This window comes from Lithobates pipiens, unplaced genomic scaffold (genome assembly GCF_037356315.1).
Source record: "Lithobates pipiens isolate NorthernLeopardFrog02 unplaced genomic scaffold, aLitPip1_a1.2 Scaffold_11, whole genome shotgun sequence".
NCBI lineage: Eukaryota > Metazoa > Chordata > Amphibia > Anura > Ranidae > Lithobates > Lithobates pipiens.
In genome coordinates, this window is record NW_027507696.1 from 16152730 (window position 1) to 16171696 (window position 18967).

Here is an 18967-nt window from a genome sequence, read left to right on the forward strand (position 1 = left end):
CTGCGAAGCATTAAAGAAGGTATTGCACTTTTACTTTTGGACCAGAATGGCACTGTTCTTTTTCAGTGACTAAGAAAAGCTTCAATTGCTGGAATGCAAGATTAAAAACGGTATTAAAGCCAAAAAACAAAAGTTGTATTAATATATTTTTAAATGTATTTTCACTGATGAGCCAGTTAGTAAGTCTGCTATTTTTCAACTTACTATAACAGACCGAGCCGTTCGGCTAAAAAAAAAAAAAAAAAAAAAAAATTTACAGTTGGAGTTAGAGACAAACCATTTAAAAGGATAAGTTCCCCTATAAAAAAAATAAAAAATGAATACACATCTTTTTGCAGGTAAAAAGATGTGCATTTGGTTTTTTTTACTAGGAGCCTAGAAAGCATTGCACCTGTGATCAGCAGATTGCAGGCGTCATGCAGAACTCCTGCAGACTTGTCATTGTATCTACAGTCTATATTCCCATGGCACACATTCCTGGAATGAGCTCTTAAGATACTGGTTGCTGTAGTGACCATCAGCTGGATACTGGAACCTGTACGATATGTAGCCATTAGCCACCACACCAAGGATCATCAATTTTTTCCAAACTTATTTTATTTAAGTGCACATCACAAAACGGTGTTTCAGTGCCACACAGGACCCCCCCCCCCCACGGTCAGGCATAAGATATATCACATGCCTGACAGGGGCCCTGCGTAGCTCCGAAACATTATACTACACCGTTTTGTGATGTGATCTTTCTTGAATAAAAACCTTTTGAATTAAACGGATTCTTGGTGTGCTGGCGAATATCTACATATTGTCAGTGTATCGGTCTGTTCGTACCTCAAACAAACACAAATAAAAACTGACAGAGAGAGACAATGAACTACATAGAGCACCAACAAGCACAAAGCCGCAAAGGCTGTCAGTACTTATAGCTTCTCATTCATAGAATTCTTAAAATAGTGACATTGAGCAGGGGGAGAAGATCCTCCGCTTGCTGTCCCTAGATGCAGTGGATCGGGGAGGCACTACAGAACCGGGAACAGGTTACATGCTACACCCTGAAAACAGATGGAACATGTTCCCAAAGATGAACTTATCCTTTAAACACTGACCGGGGTGCTTAAAACGACCAGCATTTATGTAGATCTAAACTATTATGGTAACTGATTAAAAGATGGATGTTCTCTGGAGTTGAGCTTTAATTTAATTTTGTTAGAATGCAGACACTCAAAAGACATGAAGTATGTTACTGGTATGATCACCAGGGGAAAAAGCCTAAAAATGTAAAAACTAATGCAGCCACCACATCCTAAGCTGCTATATTACATTTTTGCTTTTAGTTTTAATACCACTGACTTTTTGACACCCATTCCTGCTTGTCTCTCTCCCGGGGGGGGGGAATCAGTCCTTGCTTGCTGCTCCAGTCATCTCCTTATAGAACAGTGCCACAAAATCTGGGTCTAGCTGCTGCAAACGGTGTATAAATTCATTCCTTTCATCCTCATCCCAGCTCTGGAACCACTGATCCCAAAGTCTTATCTGGCACTGAAACAAGCTGGGAGGTGGAGCAGAGAGGTTCAGGGAGCCCAGTCCATCAAGTAGAAGACACAATTTGCCAGGCACAGCCTTGCACAGCAAGTCCTGTAGAAAGTGGTCACGCTGTGTTTCTGTCCATTGTGCAAACCAGTGTAGAATGCATCGCATCTCCTGTGCAGGGACATAGGAGATAGGGACAGCCTCTTCTGTCATTGCCTAGAAGACAAGGTCACACAATCAGGCATCTTTTCAAGATGAAAGAATACATTTTATGTAGTGAAACATTTTTTTTTTTTAAAAAGGAGTGTAATGTACAGTATTTTAAGCACGGTTGAATTGTTTAATGCGGTCTAAAGCTGGATATGCACTGATCAAAATTAGTCTGGTTTAGCAATGACTAGACGAATTTTGATCCCTGTTGGTATCAATATTTTTATCAACTGCTGTTGAGGGGACATGTAGGAAAATTTTCCTCCATCAGTGGCTGCAGCCACTAATAAATGTATTCTGACAGCAGCAAATGCCGCTGTCAGAATACAATGTCCCGGTGGAGGGGATTGATCCATCCACCTAGTTTGTGTGGATGGAGGAATTTGTTTTTTTTCCCCCCCATTCAGCTTACTGCCTTTAAAAAACGAAGAAAAAAAAAAAAAAAAAAAACAGCATTAGACTTACCGGTAACTCTTTTTCTAGGAGTCTTCCAGGGCAGCCTCGAGACATAGGGCTACTCCCTCCAGGACAGGAAGCAGGTACAGCCACAATTGTTTGAAGGTGGTCCTCCAGGCCTCCCACTTCAGTTTACACAGAACTACCGGAAGGCTCTGCAAGACAAACACTAACACGTCAGAAATTGCTTCCAACCCCAGTCAAGGGAAAAAAACACCGGGTGGGAACAAGGCTGTCTTGGAAGACTCCTAGAAAAAGAGTTAACGGTAAGTCTAACTCTGGTTTTCTCCTTTCGTCTTCCAGGACAGCCTCTGAGATAAGCAAGAAACTTACTTTGTCAGGGCGGGACCACTGCCTGGAGGACCTTTCGTCCTTACAAATGTCTGCTCCTTATCAGACAATAAATCCAGACAGTAATGCCTTGCAAACGTGGAGAAGTTGGACCACATTGCTGCTTTGCAGATATCCTCTGGAGAGGTACCGGCCCTCTCTGCCCATGAAATGGAGACTGCCCTGGTTGAATGTGCCTTAACTAGGGGAGCTTGTTTCCCTTCTAATGCATATGCCTCCATAAATCGCCATTCTAATCCATCTTGCAATGGAAGACTTTGATGCCTTACATCCTTTGCGAGCTCCCGCAAAGTGTTAACAAATAGAGAATCTGATTTCCTGAAGCTCAGTGACCTCCAGATAAGCCAAAAGGCTCCTAACATCTAATAAACAAAAGGTTCCTTCCTCATCTACCTCTGAGGTGGAAAAAAAACTTTGGTAAAATAATGTCCTGCATTGTGTGAAATGCAGACAATACTTTTAGGGAGGAAACTAGGATCTGTTTTGAGCACAGCCCTATCCTCCAAAATTAACAAAAACGCCTCTCGAAGTGAGAGAGCCTGTAAATCACTCACCCTTCTGCCTGAAGTGATAGCCATAAAAAAAAAAAAAAAACCTGCTTTAAGTACCAGCCATTTAATCTCTGATTTCACCAGGGTCAGATCTCATGTTGGGCAGACTAACTCTTACAGGCCTGGATCTAGAGAGGGCCTTGAAGAAATTCTTAAAATCGATCCCGCTGTAGTGAGATTTGAAGAAAAACACACAAACGTCGGCCTGCACGTTTAATGTGCCAATGGAAAGGCCTAGCCCGAGGTCCGTCATTTTGGTCAAAAACTTCTGGAGAACTGCAGCTACGTCTCACTGGGGGAAAGGCATAGCAAAGGCTGAATTGCATGCATTGGCTAATGCATCTATCCCTCTGGCTTGATCCCGCGGATGGAGGGAGAAGAATCGCGTGACCTTCTTGTTGCCCTCTGAGGCAAAGAGGTCCACCTCTGGCCACCCCCAACATTGCACAATCTCCTCAAACACGTCCATTTTGAGGGACCGTTCGTCCTGTCTTAGTCATTGACAGCTGAGAAAATCCGCCAGCAAATTCTGAGACCCCTTCAGATGAATGGCCATCAAAAAAGTCAAGTTTAACTCAGCCCAATAAAAAATCTTGGTTTGCTATAAACTGCAGAGCAGGACTCCTGGTCCCCCCTGCTTGTTTACATAAGCGGCAGCTGACGCATTGTCTGTCCACACCTGTAGGTGCCGTCAGACTGGATGGTCTCTATAGCCCTCTGAATCACTAAGAGCTCTCCGATTCGAGGATCGTCTGACCTCCACTGGAGACCAAGTTACCCAGCCAAAAGCACTGGCATCTGTCATCACTAGGGCTGAAGGTCTGGCCCATAAAAGACCCCTGTCTAAACTGTGATGGGACCGCCAACGCGCCCGCTTGAAAATGGATGACAGGGGCATAGGCTGATCTATGATCTGCTTGCTGCCATCCATGCAGCATAGCATGAGACCTTGCAGCGGACGCTGATGAAGTCTTTCCCAAGGGACCGCTGGGAAAAAGGACGCCATTAGACCTAGCACCCTCATGACCTCTCTGATCTGGGTTTCTTAATTGGTCTGAAGCGGTGCCACTGCTTGTCCAATTTTCTCGATCTTTTCCATAGGGAGAAAGATCTTCATTTCTACTGAAGAGATTCTGTACCCCAAATACTGGAATTCCTGTGTAGGGGTCAGTTGAGACTTGTCCCAATTGATCAGCCAACCGAGGGACTGCAGGAAATCCTGTGCTTCCCGCAAGTCCTTCGCCAGCTGCTGGAAGGAATGGGTGACAAATAGCAGATCACTGTAATGGCCTGGATTCTTAACGGGGCTAAGGCTTCAGAACCTTCATAAAGATCCCTGGAGTGGAAGACAGTCCGAAAGCTAGTGCCTGGAACTGAAAATGAAGAATCTCTGAATTCACTCCGACTGCCAGCCAGAGAAGTTTTTGAAAGTCTTGATGTATGGGGATATGCCGAGATCGATCGTTGCCATGTGGCAACCTGGAAACAAGAGATTTGTTACTGTGAAAATAGACTCCATCCTGAAACGTTTGTATTTCACAAGCCTGTTTAGAGGGCAGAGATTTAGGCTCAACCTGAATTTTCCTGATGTTTTTTTTTTTACCATGAACACGTGGGAATATACTCCCTGAAAGTGTTCCTTCTGAGACACATGCATAAGGACCTTCTGATACACCAATTCCCCCAACAAAAGACTGAGAGCTTTTGCCTTCTCCGAATCCCTGGGTGATCTGAAACCTGGGAGGGGGAATGGAATTAAACTTCAACTTGTAGCCATTCTCTATGATGTCCAATATAAAAACGGGCTTGAAGTTGTAGCAGTTCATCGCAAGAAGTTGGGCTTTGTGGTGGCTTGAGGAGGATTAAATAAGATTCCTCCTCTTCCACGCCCCTTGTGCCCTGTCCAATGCTTTTTGGGGCAGCCACCCCTCTGTTGGGCCTGCTGCCTGTGGCTTTGAAAAAAAAAAAAAAGTCTACACTCCATACTTTTCTTCTTTTCAGGGAATGCTTTTTTCTTATCCCTAGTACGGTTCAGAGCCTCCTGGAGGCCAGGTCCAAACAGGTGATCACCTGAAAAAGGTAACCCACAAAGCTTAAGCTTTGATTGATTCGGCATCACCCGTCCAGGCTTATAGCCACACAGCCCTTATAGCGGCATTCACTAGTGCTGCTGACCTAGCGGCCAACTTTACTGATTCTGCCGATGCACCCACCAAAAAGCCAACAGCGTAAGGCCCCTTTCACATGGACGATCTGTTCAGGTCCGCCTGTCAATTTTTCAGGCGGACCTGAATGGATGCTCCATAGACCTCTATGGAGCGCTGGATGTCAGCGGTGACATGTCGGCTGACATCCGAGCGGCTCCGAAAAAGCCATTTTTCCATCCGTCATCGGATCGGGTGACTATGGACACTGCGGTCCGTCGTCACCCAATCTCCCATAGGAGAGGAGAGAGCGGCGCTGTGACAGGTCCTTCCCTGCACAGTGTGCAGAGACAGACCTGTCATCGCTGAGCAAGCGGATATCCACGGGGCAGCACTGATCTGCCCCGTGTGAAAGGACCCTTAAATAGCAACGGGAAAGATGTAAGCTGCTGCTGCCTGGACGTGCCTGCTGAAATGTGGGACTGCAACTGCGTTAACCAACACTCCAGGCTGGCTTTAAAGCAATAGATGAGGCATCCCAAGCCCTTTTTAACAACATGTCCCCCTCTTTTGTTCATGGGATCTCCAAGTGACCCCAGGACGTCAAACTCAGTCTTTCTAGGGACCTTGGCTAATGGTGTATCCAATTTGGGAATCTTATTCCAAGGGTGGGAAGCTTTCTTCTCCTAAGGGAACCTACACTTAAGGCTACCCAAGAAGAACGGTCTTTTTTCCGGCTGCTCCCACTCCAGCAAGATGGACTTCAAAGATTTATGCACGGGGAATACCCTGGCTTCTGCACACTAGACCCCTGGTACATAAGGTCGTGCTTAGAAAGCTGAACCTGCTCCTCATGGATTTCTCAAGGTGTCATAGATCACCTTGAGCAAGTCCCCCACATCGTCTAAAGACAACTTGTACCTGGACCCCCTGGAGGAATCTTCCCCTCTCTCAGAGTCAGATGCCGAACCTGCTTGAGAGGAGGCAAGCGACCTAGGTTCCCTCTCCCTATCCCCCATCTTCCTGACTAGGTTCAGACAAGAAAGGCATACTCACTGCCCTGGATAGGGATGACGAGTGACCCTGCAGCCTATCCACCATCCCCTTGAAAGATTGAAACGTGGATGAAATCTCGTCTTTAACAAATGCCAAGATCTTATGACATCATCCTTGACCAGACTACTGACACATTCAGGGCAAAGCAGCTTTTCCAAACCGGAACCTAACTTTGACCCACATACAGCACACAAGAGGAAAGACATCCATTAGTGCATGTCCCTTTCCCTCACCACCACTGTCCTTGGGGGTCAGTCTAGAAGTGCCCAGCCCATCACCTGTGGTTCCCCATCCAGGGAGGGATCTTTTAGTCCAAGGACCCTAACCCCCCCAGGGTAAGCCACGGGATCCCCTTACCACGTTTACCTGGGAGGTGCCAGTGCCTGAAGAACTAGTGTGTGTTTAGCCTCTGCTGAGCCTTTTCATCGGCCCCAGGATGCCTGTGTCTACCGCCACACCCAAGAGACCGGAACCTTGTCTCGCGGTGTCCCATGATGACGCAGTTCCACCGGAAGTACTCATCACTTCCTCCCACTGGAACATAGAAGCCCCACCTCCGACACTGCCCGCCTCTACCCGGAAAAATCAGGAGCAGTGGCCAGCATGTGTGTCTCCCTCCCGCCACCCTGATCAAAGAGGCTACAATCAGGTAATCTGCATAGCATGGCATGGGTGGCGGGATGCGCAGTTCACAGGGGGTCCTACTCTCCCTGAACAAACAGCAGTGGTGAGGCCAGCAACCCTACTCTTCCCCAGCAGGACAGAGGAGAGTTCAACGCCAGGTGCTCGCTTCAGTACTGCCTAAGACATGGAGCTCCCTAGGTTCCTAATGTGCTCCTTCCCATTGGCAGGAAACACAAAAACTGAAGAGGGAGGCCTGGAGGACCACCTTTAAATAATTGTGGGTTTACATGTTTCCTGTCCTGGAGGGAGAAGCCCTATGTCTCAGAGGCTGTCCTGGAAGATGAACGGAGAAAAAAAAATAAAAAAAAAAAACTAACAGCGTATGGCCAGTTTTAGAGATCACATCTTTCACTTCCTATTGAGTCTCTAGGACAGACCATGATGGGAAATCTCCCAAATGGGACACCGATAGCACAAATATGAAATAGTAAACTACTGGAGAAAAATATTTTTTCTAAGAGACTGCATCTAAGAGCTTGGACACTAGGCAAAGCAAAGGCACATCACCATCTACCTGCATGAGCAGCTTAAAGGAGAACCCCACTCTTGTAAAAAATAAATAAATATTATTATTGACATATGGCCTATACAATTGTTGCACAATCCATTTTGTAAATTTACTTTTAATACTTACCTTTAAAATTACCTTTTCATTTCAGCCTGGGTTCACACATATGCGATGTGGGAACCAGCAAGATTCTAGTGTGGATTCCCGCATTGCATGTCTCAGTTCACATTGCCCTCTGCGAACTGGTGCGGGTGTCAATATAAAGTTAATAACACCCCCAGATTGGTTCACAGATCGCAGCGTGAAATGTGACTTTAGACAGGAATTGGATCGCATGGATGATCACATCCATGCAATACGATTACAGTGTACGGAAAAAAAGACATTGTACAGACATTGCATATGATCCGCACCAGCAATGCAGTGCGAATCATATACAATGTCTGTGTTCGCATGTGTGAACCCAGGCTTAATCTACAAGCACTGTAAATTTCTAAATATGTTGAAAAATGTAATGTAATTTGTCAACCCAGAGATGTTCTGTACACCCCTGGAACACAAAATATAATTTCCTGCTTGTTTGAAAGGTTTTTGTCAGAATTTTGCAATAAGATATAACATTTTCTATATCCAAAGCAATAGTCATTTCATTTTTGGTAAAGTACGACCTAAGGATTAACTATTTCTAAATGAAACAAACACTGCAGCTTACCTCCTCAGAGCATTAATGCCTCATGTACCCTGGATGTTTTTACAGCTGCTCCTAGGGGTATCCGGCGTTTATTTCCCTGCATCTAAACTCCCCCACACACAGGCTTTTAGCAGGGTTTAGTGACAGGGGGAGTTGAGGCAGGAAAAAAACCCCATTGCCAGCACGTTCAGGAGCAGTTTTGGCAGAATGCACACTTGACACTGCTAAACGCTTCTAAATGCTAGGCGCGTTTAGCATTTCAATAGACAGAATAAATAAAGATTCTGGCCAATAAAATAAATGCCCAAAACGCTGATAAAATGATCTGAAAAAACAAAATGCAGCTCAGGTGAGTTTTTAACGATGATTTTCGCTTGTCAGGAGAAACAGCGTTTACAAAAAAAAATAAAAAAATAAAATAAAAAAGTGTGCACGAGGCCTGAAAGTGCACTAGATGGTTATAATGGACACAGACTATCCCACTTAGGAATCAGTTTGGAAAAGACATGGTGAAACAAACAGGTAATTCTTGTTTGGGACATCAAAAAAAAAATAGGAAACTGCAACACAACATTTGTTAAGATCCTTGTACTGTATACCAGGTTCAGGAGTAGCAAGCAGTAAGAAAACAGTAGTAATGGTAGGATAACCAAGAATAGCCAACATATGCAAAAGAATCAGTATATAGATATATTTATTAGGGCTGTGGAAATGAAAGATGAATTCCTCAATTAATCAATTTTTTTTTGATTGGTACTCGGCTCTCCGCCGGCTTCTGGGTCTTCAGGGAGTTCCGTCGTAGATCCAGTGACATCACGGACATCAACTGCACTGGACCCCTCCCCCTTCACCAAGTGCATCCGTCTTCTAACGAAGGGAGGGGGAGGAGTCCGGTGATGTTGAAGTTCTAATTGAACGTAACACGTACGGGGGGGGGGGGAGGAGCCATGTATGACGTCACATGCTGCTGCCCTACGGAACTAACGCGATTGTCGGCTTTACATGCTGTGTTTTTATCATCTTTATGCGAGTGGTTTGTGTTTGAACACAAAAAATAAATCTTATACACTTAAGCGCTGAGCACTTAGATCTTTTCTTTCTACCCATGACCTGGCGTCCTTGCCGAGATCTAAGGCGATGTGAGAAGTTTATGGTCCGTGTTAACCCTTTTGATACCCGCTTGCATGACCACTTGTTTGCACAGGGGTCCATGATATAAGGTGAGAGTGATTAGTTAGACCGGAGGTGGAGGGATGGTCACACTACTGTGGAAAAAAAAATTACATCAGTGCTAAAGTTTAAATTTAAAAACGTATTTGTGTGAACTGTGAAGTTATGTCATGGATTGTGGAAACTAACTAGTGTCAGGGGAATGTATATAGTGTATAAAACATTAACCACTGACTAATGCAGAATTGCAATGCAAGGAGATCAGCTAAAAAGTAGTTGGATCTGTATGTGCATTATAATTAATAAAAAATTTGTCGATTTAAAAAAAAAAAAAAATTTAATTGAACACAAAAATGTTAATCAGTAACAGCCCTAAAATTTATGGATCAACTGGTTTTGCCCAAAAGACAAGGTTTCTTCAGGATCCACTAGATTATTCGCTCCTAAGAGCAATGCAGCTGGTGAAGAACATCATGCTTATTATTGCAAACATCATACACAGGGTATCTCAAAAGTATTCACAGTGCTCCACTTTTTCCACATTGTTAGGTTACAGCCTTATTCCAAAATTGATTAAATTCATTATTTTCCTCAAAATTCTACAAACAATACTCCATCATGACAACGTGAAAAAAGTTTGACATCTTTGCAAATTTATTAAAAAAATAAAAAAAAAGAAGAGATTGAGAGATATATATTTATTTATATACAAAACAATCAACTTAAATTTACCACAGGTGGACTCCAATCAAGTTGTAAAAAACATATCAAACATGATCAGTGGAAACAGGATGCACCTGAGCTCAATTTTGAGTGTCATGGCAAAGAATGTAAATACATATGTATTCATGTATATATGGACATATTACCGCTGACATCCAACACTGTGAATGGAGCGTCTGATCAGGTCCTCCTGAAAAACTGACAGGAGGACCTGGTTGGAAAACCTGTGTGAAAGGGGCCTATGGTTAGAGACTAACATTCAGTTTGCAGGCCCACAGCATGGTAGTGATGAGTATCTTCAGAGAGACTCTACTTTGTACCCGGTCTCCAATAGTTATGCCATTAAACCTACTGGCTAACCAGCAAGATCTTAAAGAATGTCCAGTAGAGCTGGTAGTGGGCATGAAGCGTCTGCTACCAGACAAACTAGGTAAAGTACCAATCTATTTAGTCAGTCCAGAGCTCTCCAAACAGAGGTACTCCCCCCCCCCCCCCATTAAAAGATTTGTTCTAGTTCTCAATCTGTGGCCTACTACTTGCACTGCCTGATGGTTTACCGTGCCTTAAAGTATTCACACCCCTTGAAATTTTCCAAATTTTTTCATGTTACAACCAAAAACGTAAATATATTTTATTGGGATTTTAAGTGATGGACCAACACAAAGTGAAAGGAAAATTATAAAATGGCTTTCAACATTTCTTACAAATATATGAAAAAAAAGTGTGACGTGCAGTTATATTCAGCCCCCCTGAGGCAATACTTTGTAGAAACACCTTTCGCTGCAATTACAGCTGCAAGTCTTTTTGGGGGATGTCTCTACCAGCTTTGCACATCTGGAGAGTGAACTTTTTGCCCATTCTTCTTTGCAAAATAGCTAGAGCTCTGTCAGATTGGATGGAGAGCGTCACAATAGAAATTTTCAAGTCTTGCCACAGATTCTCAATTGGATTTAGGTCTGGACTTGACTGAGCCATTCTAACACATGAATATGCTTTGATCTGAACTGATAAAATTGGAGCTCTGGCTGTATAGTTTATGACAGCAAAGACAACACAGCTTTTATTGTTAGCGGGTTGGCTGCGGCAGAAGACATCACATTGCTGGAGGGAGAGGAGCAGAGAAAGAAGACAAGCTGGAGCTATGATGGGGGGGGGGGGGGGGCGGTCCTCGTTTTTAATAAAGGACTTGTCAAAACCTCTTGTTTTTCGTAATACTACACTTTTCTTTTTTGGCAAATGAGTACTCATTCACATAGGGGGGTGCATGATCTTTGGGCCTCTTTTGTTAAAGGCGCTTTCAGATTCCTATAAGTCCTCTGCCTGCAGACCCCCACAACCACCACCCAGAGTTGTCTGGAAGAGGCCCTTGTCCCCAACATCAGCACAGAGCCCCCCTGCTGAGGGCATGTGTCCTGGTATGGTTCAGGAGGGACCTTTCCTGACCTGGGGGGGGGAGCCCACACGTGTTTCTTTTTTGTTTACATTTCGGCTTGGCGTGGGGTTTGCCCTTAAAATCCATACCAGACCTTTTTCAAAGTCGAACCAGTCAAGACGGCTCGCATGGGGAAACATTTGACGTCATGCAAGGCGTGCGCTCGAAGTCGGAGCATATGTCGGACAAGCGTGACCAGGCTCCGATACCAGCATCTGTGCAATTCCCCTATTTTGTTTTCTTATAACAAACATATGAGCCTAGAACTAGATACACACTACACAACTTTCGTTGTTAGATTTCCCTTCATCTATGTAGTGCAAGGGCCTGCCTGATGACATAAAGTGTTTAGGTTTGACCTCAAATTAGATGGTTTTGGTAAATCTAAAAAGGAAAAAAAAAAAAATCTAAAGAAAATTGTATAGTGTGTATCCAGCTTGAGACTCGATATACTCCAAGCACAGAGCAGCGTTATTGTAATAATTCATTGATCTACATACGAAAGAACTGCATTCGAACGCTTTTCCATATTGCTAGAGCACAACAGGTTCAGCTGTAGACGGGGCAAGAGCTTGTAGATATTCCCTTACCAAAAACCACAACTAGATGTCGCTGCTGCACTACAGTTTCTATTACGTCCAAAACAAACACTACTTACCACGAAAGCGAGGCTGGTGTGGGCGGAACCTCACGTCTGAACGAACGTGAGGTAACAGGAAGGAGGGGGAAAAATAAGAGAATCTCCGAGCGGACCCGAGCTGGGAGGCGGAAGTGCCCGAGGCTGACGTCACGCAGCGGGATCGGCCGAACTCGGTCGTATAGCGCCCCTCAGCCGGTGCTCCTTGTTCCTTCTAGGTTTTGCAACGACTGAACACGTCCAAAATGGCAGAACTAGAAGACGTGACGCTGGACGGGAGGCCGCTGGACAGCCTTCGGGTAACTGATTTAAGAGCGGCACTTGAAGAACGGGGACTAGCTAAGAGCGGCCAAAAGAGCACACTTCTGAAGCGTTTAAAAGGGGTAAGTAGTTTCACAGCATCCCGCTCGTTACTACGGTATAACGGCACCTCTCGCGGAAACGCGCACTCCCCACAACAGTGTATCTGCGCGCTCCCGCCGCCCCCTCCTCTTCCTATCGGCAGCACCAGTGCGCTCGCGCAGACCAGTGGGCCGTGCTGGACATGCGCAGTGGCGTTCGGCGCGTGCGCATTCGGCCGAGTGAGGCCGTCTTCCCGCCCTTTGCCGCTAAGCGTCGGGTATGGGTGCGCGCTCGGTCTGCCAAGCTCCGCCTCCTTATCCCCCGCGTGCTCGCGCACCTGTGGGACTGTGGCCTGAGCAGCGAGAAATGTATATAAACACTAATGAGTGTGAGATGATGATCTGTAACGGAGGACGGTGCAGGGCATGAGGCACTGTAGTGAAAAGGCGTAGCTTGACAGTGTTGTGCTTTATGGCTGACTTGTGTACTTCGATTGGCATATGTTTATGTGATCTGGATTGGGTTTGCACTCTTGTGGATATAGCACTGAAAACCCAGCAGTGGGGATGTGTACAGTCTTTCTACCTATACATACACACATATTTATCATTGTTCTCTGAACAGTGTTATGATTGCCATTTGGTTCACTCTGTAAATTTGCGCTACACCAACAGGTCCTGGTGTATGTCAATGATCCACCCCCAGTCTACAGTAAACCATTTCCCATTCCAGCCCCCCCTCTGGGGAGATGTACTGTTCTGGCCATTTCAGTTTCTAATAAGGTGATCCTGGTTAATCTTATTCAAGCATTAGCGTCATGTTAAGCATATGTTGCCTTGTTAGGGGTGGCCTAACGTTCAAACGTTTAAAAATGCAATTATACTTTTAAACAAGCGGATGCTTATTAGTCGGTCGGGATATCTTATGTATAGGATTTTAAACTCCTGAATTATTCTATGGATATTTTTGCTTTGTTACATTCAAGCCATAATCATACACTATATACCTGTGGCAGTGGAGTGAAGTCTAATCAGTGGCTGCCTTGTAGCACAGCCTTCTGTTTAATTTTAAAACCAGTTTGTGAGCTTCTTTTAAACCCTATGACTTGGCATGTAGGGCAGAATCTCTGGAGTTGTGGTTAGCTGCTAGATGACTTCTGTATTTCAGGTTGGATGACACTGGTGCAGCCGCGCATACTGCTAACCAATTTAGCTTGTTCAATTCAAGTGATAGTAAATGTAAAAAAACAAACTTAATACATGCTCTGTGCAATGCTTTTGCACAGAGCAGCCCCAATAATCTTTTGGGGTTCCCATCTGGCGCTCCTGGCTCCTCTTCTCTGAGTGCCCCATAACAAACGTGCTTGCTGAGCCCTGCTCTGTCCACAAGAGACACAGAATGGGGCTCAGGCCTGCACCCTCCTCACTGGCTGTGATTGACAGCAGTGGGAGCCAATGGCCCGACTGCTGTTTCTTAGCCAATAAAGAGGCAGAGACCCTGGAGAGTAGCTGCTTTCATACATGTTGATGGATCGCCATCGGGCTCAGGTTAGTATTGGGGGGAGCCATATACTGAAGGTTTTTTATCTTCGTGTATAGAATGCATGAAGGTTAAAAACCTTTAGCCTGTACAGCCACTTAAAGCTTTGACAATAAAACCTGGAAGCTGATTGGTTGCTATGCACGTGTGCACCAGTTTAACGGCTCATTTACACTTCAGCTTCAGGCAGGCTTTGTTAAAGCTCTGAATACTAGTCCAAGCTCCCGTCTCTAAATAAAATGGTTAGCTTACAGTCCCGTTTACACTTGCTGTTGCTTTGCTTTAAAAATTATATCTCCATGTAGCTCCAGTGGTGCTTCAAAGCCTCCATAGAAGTCTATAGCAAAGCTCGCTTGAAGCCCCACCAAAGCCTCATTGAAACACCAAGCAAAAGCAGGTGTAAACAGGAGTGTAAAGCCCCATACACACTATCAGATTTTCTGCAGATTTTTTTCCTACAGATTTACCAAAACCATATAATATGAGGTCAAATCTTAGGAATTTCAATTTGTATGCAATCAGGCAGGCCCTTGCACTACATGGTTTTGGTAAATCTGAAGGAAAAAATCAGCAGAAAATCTGATGGTGTGTATGGGGCTTTAGATAACCATTTTATTTAGTGACAGGGACTTTGATTGGCACTCAGAGAGCTTGAACAAAGCGTGTCTGAAGCCATGTTTTGAAGCAAGTGTAAACTAGCCCTTACTAAATCTCCCCCTGGGTGTCACTGAACTTAGAAGACTTAAAGCATTTGCAACCCCCCCCAAAAAAATATAAATGGATCCTGTTACTTTTATAGCATGCTATACAGCACAGTGCTTATGCTGTGTCATTTGGCCCCCTGTATCGCCTGAAATGTTGGTCTGATCCTGCCAGGTTCTGCCCTCCCCCTGTAAACTGACCACGGTTTATCATGGCATCTGAGCCCTGACAGCGTGGTTAGTTTCTGTGCCTCCATCATCCACAGCTCTCCTTTGTCCTCTCCCCCCCTCTCTGCCTGCCTGTCAGCTCTTACCAGTGCCCGCTTCTCCCTTCCTGCTGCTAAAATAACTGTAAAGTACACACAATCCCCTGTTAGAAAACGTCCTATGCTGCAGTGTGTGTAATTTGTAAAAAAAAAAAAGCAAATTTCTACCATATTTCAGAGCGCTGCTCTGCGCTCACATGATTAATCACTCCTCTCCTTGATTGACGTCAGCGGGGGATTCTCGACCCCTCCCGCTGTAGCTGCCAGATGGGGAGAGGGAGCAGCGAGCAGTCATGTGAGCGGCGCACTCAAATAAGGTAGAAATGGGCATGTTTTTTAGAAAGAACACACACTAGTGTAGGATGTATTCTAACGGGATTGTGTGTACTTTACAAAGTGGCTTTACAACCACTTTAAGAATGTATTGTGAGTTCAGAGTGTCATGGACCTGTTTCTTCAGGGTAGGGGTGGGCAAAGAATTTTCCCACTGACCCACTGTCGTGGAGGGCCAAGCCAAAGTTTGGTGTATAGTTAAAAATCTTTTGATTAAACCAGCAGATGTAGGTGAACAAAGCTGGGCTGGAAAGGTACATCATCGTATAGAAAACAAACACCTAGTGCTAGGAGTAGTAGGTACAACTTCTCATGAAATAGTGTGCACACATAACTATTTGAATCAGTAATGAAGAAACTCTTTCCCTGATCTGGTCATAATGTTGGTGAAGGGGCAGGCTGATAAAAGCAGTGAGGGGGCTGGCAGGCACAGGGGTTAAATAACTGATGTGTCAATATGTTACTGACAGGCTTATGGAGATAATGGGCAGAACTGCAAGCACTGGAATTGGCGAGATGGAGATCGCAGTACAGCTGGTATTTCTGCACATCCTGACCTGGAGTGAAGAACACGTGCACAGCTCCTAGAGTTTGCAGCATGCAGGTACTGACACAGGAAGAACCTGGCCGGGTGGCAGAAGAGCGTTATTGTATCTCCTGGCCAGTAATGGCTAACCTTGGCACTCCACATGTTTTGTAACTACATTTCCTATGATGCTCATGCACTCTGCAGTGTAGTTGAGCATTATGGGAAATGCACTTCCAAAACATCTGGGATGCCAAGGTTCGCCACCACTGTCCTAGGCAATGCTCTACTGTCAGAACTGAGCCTCCCTGCTGTACCAATCGGCTCCTCGGGATCTCTTTCTTGTTCTTGCAGCTCTTCACACGGACATCTCTCAGCATGTCTCTCTTAGCCTGTCAGATTCCTCAGTGAGGAAACTGACTGGCTCAGAGAAGCATGGTGATGTGGAGGCATTGAGGCCCGGATGTGGCCCTGGGGCTGCTTTAGAGGGCATCACCATAGCACCCTCTTTAATGATGCATAGTGTGGTGCCACTGTCCTCCTGGTCCAATGCTGAGTGACTGCCCTGCTTCATAGTAACCAAAAGGATCACAATACTATGCTTTACAAACCATACCTGGAATTCAGCTTTAATGAGACCCTTCATCCACATCCTACCATGACAACTAAACCCATGCTGGCATGTACTTACAGAAGCACTTCTGCAGCAGTAATTTGGGAATTCTAACCAGGAATATCAGAGCTGCTGTTTTCACTGAAAATCAACATTTCCACATGTGTCAGATTCTCAGACTTCTGGGCCCCTACACCATCATGGTGGTTATGCAGCAAGTACAAAAATCTTTCAAGAATGCCATTGAAAGCATGTGGCAAGGATGACGTGGATGTCTAAAGATCCACCACTTACAGAATTTCAATTTTATGTTAGAATAGGGGAGCTGATATCTCTAGTTGCACTTGCAGATTGTGGTGGTAGAGAGGGCCTCTGTAAGTACATGTAGCAAATTCCAGCCTGTCGCCATGCATTAAAGTGGAAGCAAAGGCAAGATAGAACTCTGCTTAAAACTGCTTTCTCCCCTTCCTCCTACTTATGTTGTATAATGCTGGGGAAAAAAGATCTGTGTAAATACCTTATTTCAATCTGCTTCAGCCTGGTCATGTGAAGCAAAAGCTCTGTCTCCCCGTGTCATGGATTACTCTATTATTCACAAGAACCAAGTTTGCCCCCCCCCCCCCCCGGGGCGTCCTATTGTCAGTGGTATTGACTCGGTGACGTCCCGGGTGGGCAAATACATAGATCATTATTTACAACCCTTGGTCCAAAAGGTTCCGTCGTATGTTAAAGATACTAAACACATAATTAATCTTTTGTCTGGTATCACCCCTGGGGAAGGTCTATGGTTGGTTACGGCAGACGTTAACCTCCCTGGCGGTATGATTCAGTCTGGAATAAGGTGCTGAAAGCGGTACAATTATTTTGCATGGAAATCTGGCTTTTATTTTGTAGTCCTGTAATTCTTAGGAATAACGCTCTGAAATCTTTTCAAACCAGAGTCTAGCAGACATCCCAGGTATGATAAAGTTTATAATATAATAAAGAATAATAAAAATTATTCAATAATGTAATCAAATCCAAAAAAAACTGAAAAAGGGACATGTTTTGGTTGCTATGGACAATCTCCAAATTCCAAGCAGTAAAAAACAGTATTTATAATATAAAAGTGCATGCAGGGCATTGCACAGACCACTAGGGACAAAGGGGGTGTGTATTTTTTACTACAGCACTGTAATCTGTAAGATTACAGTGCTGTGTGTGTTTTGTGTGTTTTTACTTTTTTGAATTTGCCGCCGTTCTCCGCTCCCGTGCGTCGTAACGTCGCAGGGAACGGAGCTCGGCGGCATTCGGCACTGTGAATCGAGCGCAGGACAGCTCGATCACACAGCGCGGCGGACATCGCTGGATCCAGGGGACAAGGTAAGTAACGATCCCTGTGTCCTCCCCTGCATCGAGCGGTGCAAACCCGAGTCTGGCTCGGGGTTACCGCTATTGTAATGAAATTCCCAACCCGAGCCAGACTCGGGATTACCGCTAGGGAGGTTAACTCATTATACACCATCATCCCCCACTCTTTAGGAGTGGAGGCTGTGAGATTATTCTTGGAGAGGAGGTCGGGCCTTGCTTCACCCCAGATTGATTTCCTAATAGAACTTTTGGAATATGCGGCCGGACACAACTATTTTTGGTTCGACCAACAATTTTACCGCCAGGACAGGGGGGTGGCCATGGGGGGCGAAATATGCCCCTAGTCTGGCCAACCTGTTCATGGCCAAATGGGAGGAGGACGTCATCGATGCCCCTAGGAGGTCTGAGATCGTCCTGTGGGTGAGGTATATCGATGATGTCCTCCTCCTTTGGGATGGAACAGAACCAGATTTGCGTTGGTTTATGGCCAGTCTAAATGAGAACAACTGAGGGATTAAATGAAGCTTTGAGGCCAGCCAGGAAGAGGTCAATTTTCTTGATCTTAACATTAGGAGGGTGGGAGATGAGTTTATTACATCTACATATTTTAAGTCTACCGATAGGAACATCCCCACAGACAGTTGCCATTTTCAACCTTGGCTAAAAGCTGTTCCCCTGGGGCAATTTTTACACCTCAGACGGAACTGTTCAGATATTGTAAAGTATGATGAACAGGCAGCAATTTTGGCAGGAAGATTCTTGGAGAAGGGATATGATCCCGTTTCCCTTGATGTGACAATGAAGACCGCTCGTACTAGAGATAGGTCTTCACTGTTGGTAGATAGACAAAACATCAGGGCTAACATACAGGGTGGTGTACCGTTTGTCACGACATTCTCAGTCCAACATCGCGGTGTGAGAAACCTGATCCAAAAACATTGGCACTTACCAGTGACCAAGTTCTGAATACAGTTTTACCTGATAAACCACAAATTATTTTTAAAGGGGCTTCTTCGCTGGGGAGCAAGATTGCCCCTAGTGTACAAGACCCACCTAGGGCTAATAGATGTTTTTTTCAAAATTTAATTGGTTATTATAAGTGCAAAAATTGTCAGGTTTGCACTTTGAATTCACATAGGGGCTCTAAGATTTCTAAC

At 44.9% G+C, this 18967-nt stretch overlaps 2 protein-coding genes across 2 annotated transcripts in view; one reads left to right on the plus strand and one right to left on the minus strand.

Annotated features, from left to right (window-relative positions):
* Positions 1-1172: 1172 nt before the first annotated feature.
* CUNH14orf119 (chromosome unknown C14orf119 homolog) lies at positions 1173-12305 on the minus strand. The gene is made up of 2 exons (XM_077468827.1): positions 12162-12305; positions 1173-1743 (listed from the first exon to the last, which is right to left on the minus strand). The coding sequence occupies exon 2, from the start codon at positions 1738-1740 to the stop codon at positions 1393-1395; it is 348 nt and encodes a 115-aa protein (XP_077324953.1). The 5' UTR covers positions 1741-1743; positions 12162-12305; the 3' UTR covers positions 1173-1392.
* A 76-nt stretch (positions 12306-12381) lies between these two features.
* The window catches only part of LOC143960305 (uncharacterized), a 71478-nt gene continuing 64892 nt past the window's right edge, over positions 12382-18967 (plus strand). The window contains exon 1 of the mRNA XM_077468747.1: positions 12382-12523. Coding sequence (XP_077324873.1) covers positions 12386-12523 — 138 coding nt within the window. The 5' untranslated portion in view covers positions 12382-12385. The remainder of the gene's footprint in view (positions 12524-18967) is intronic.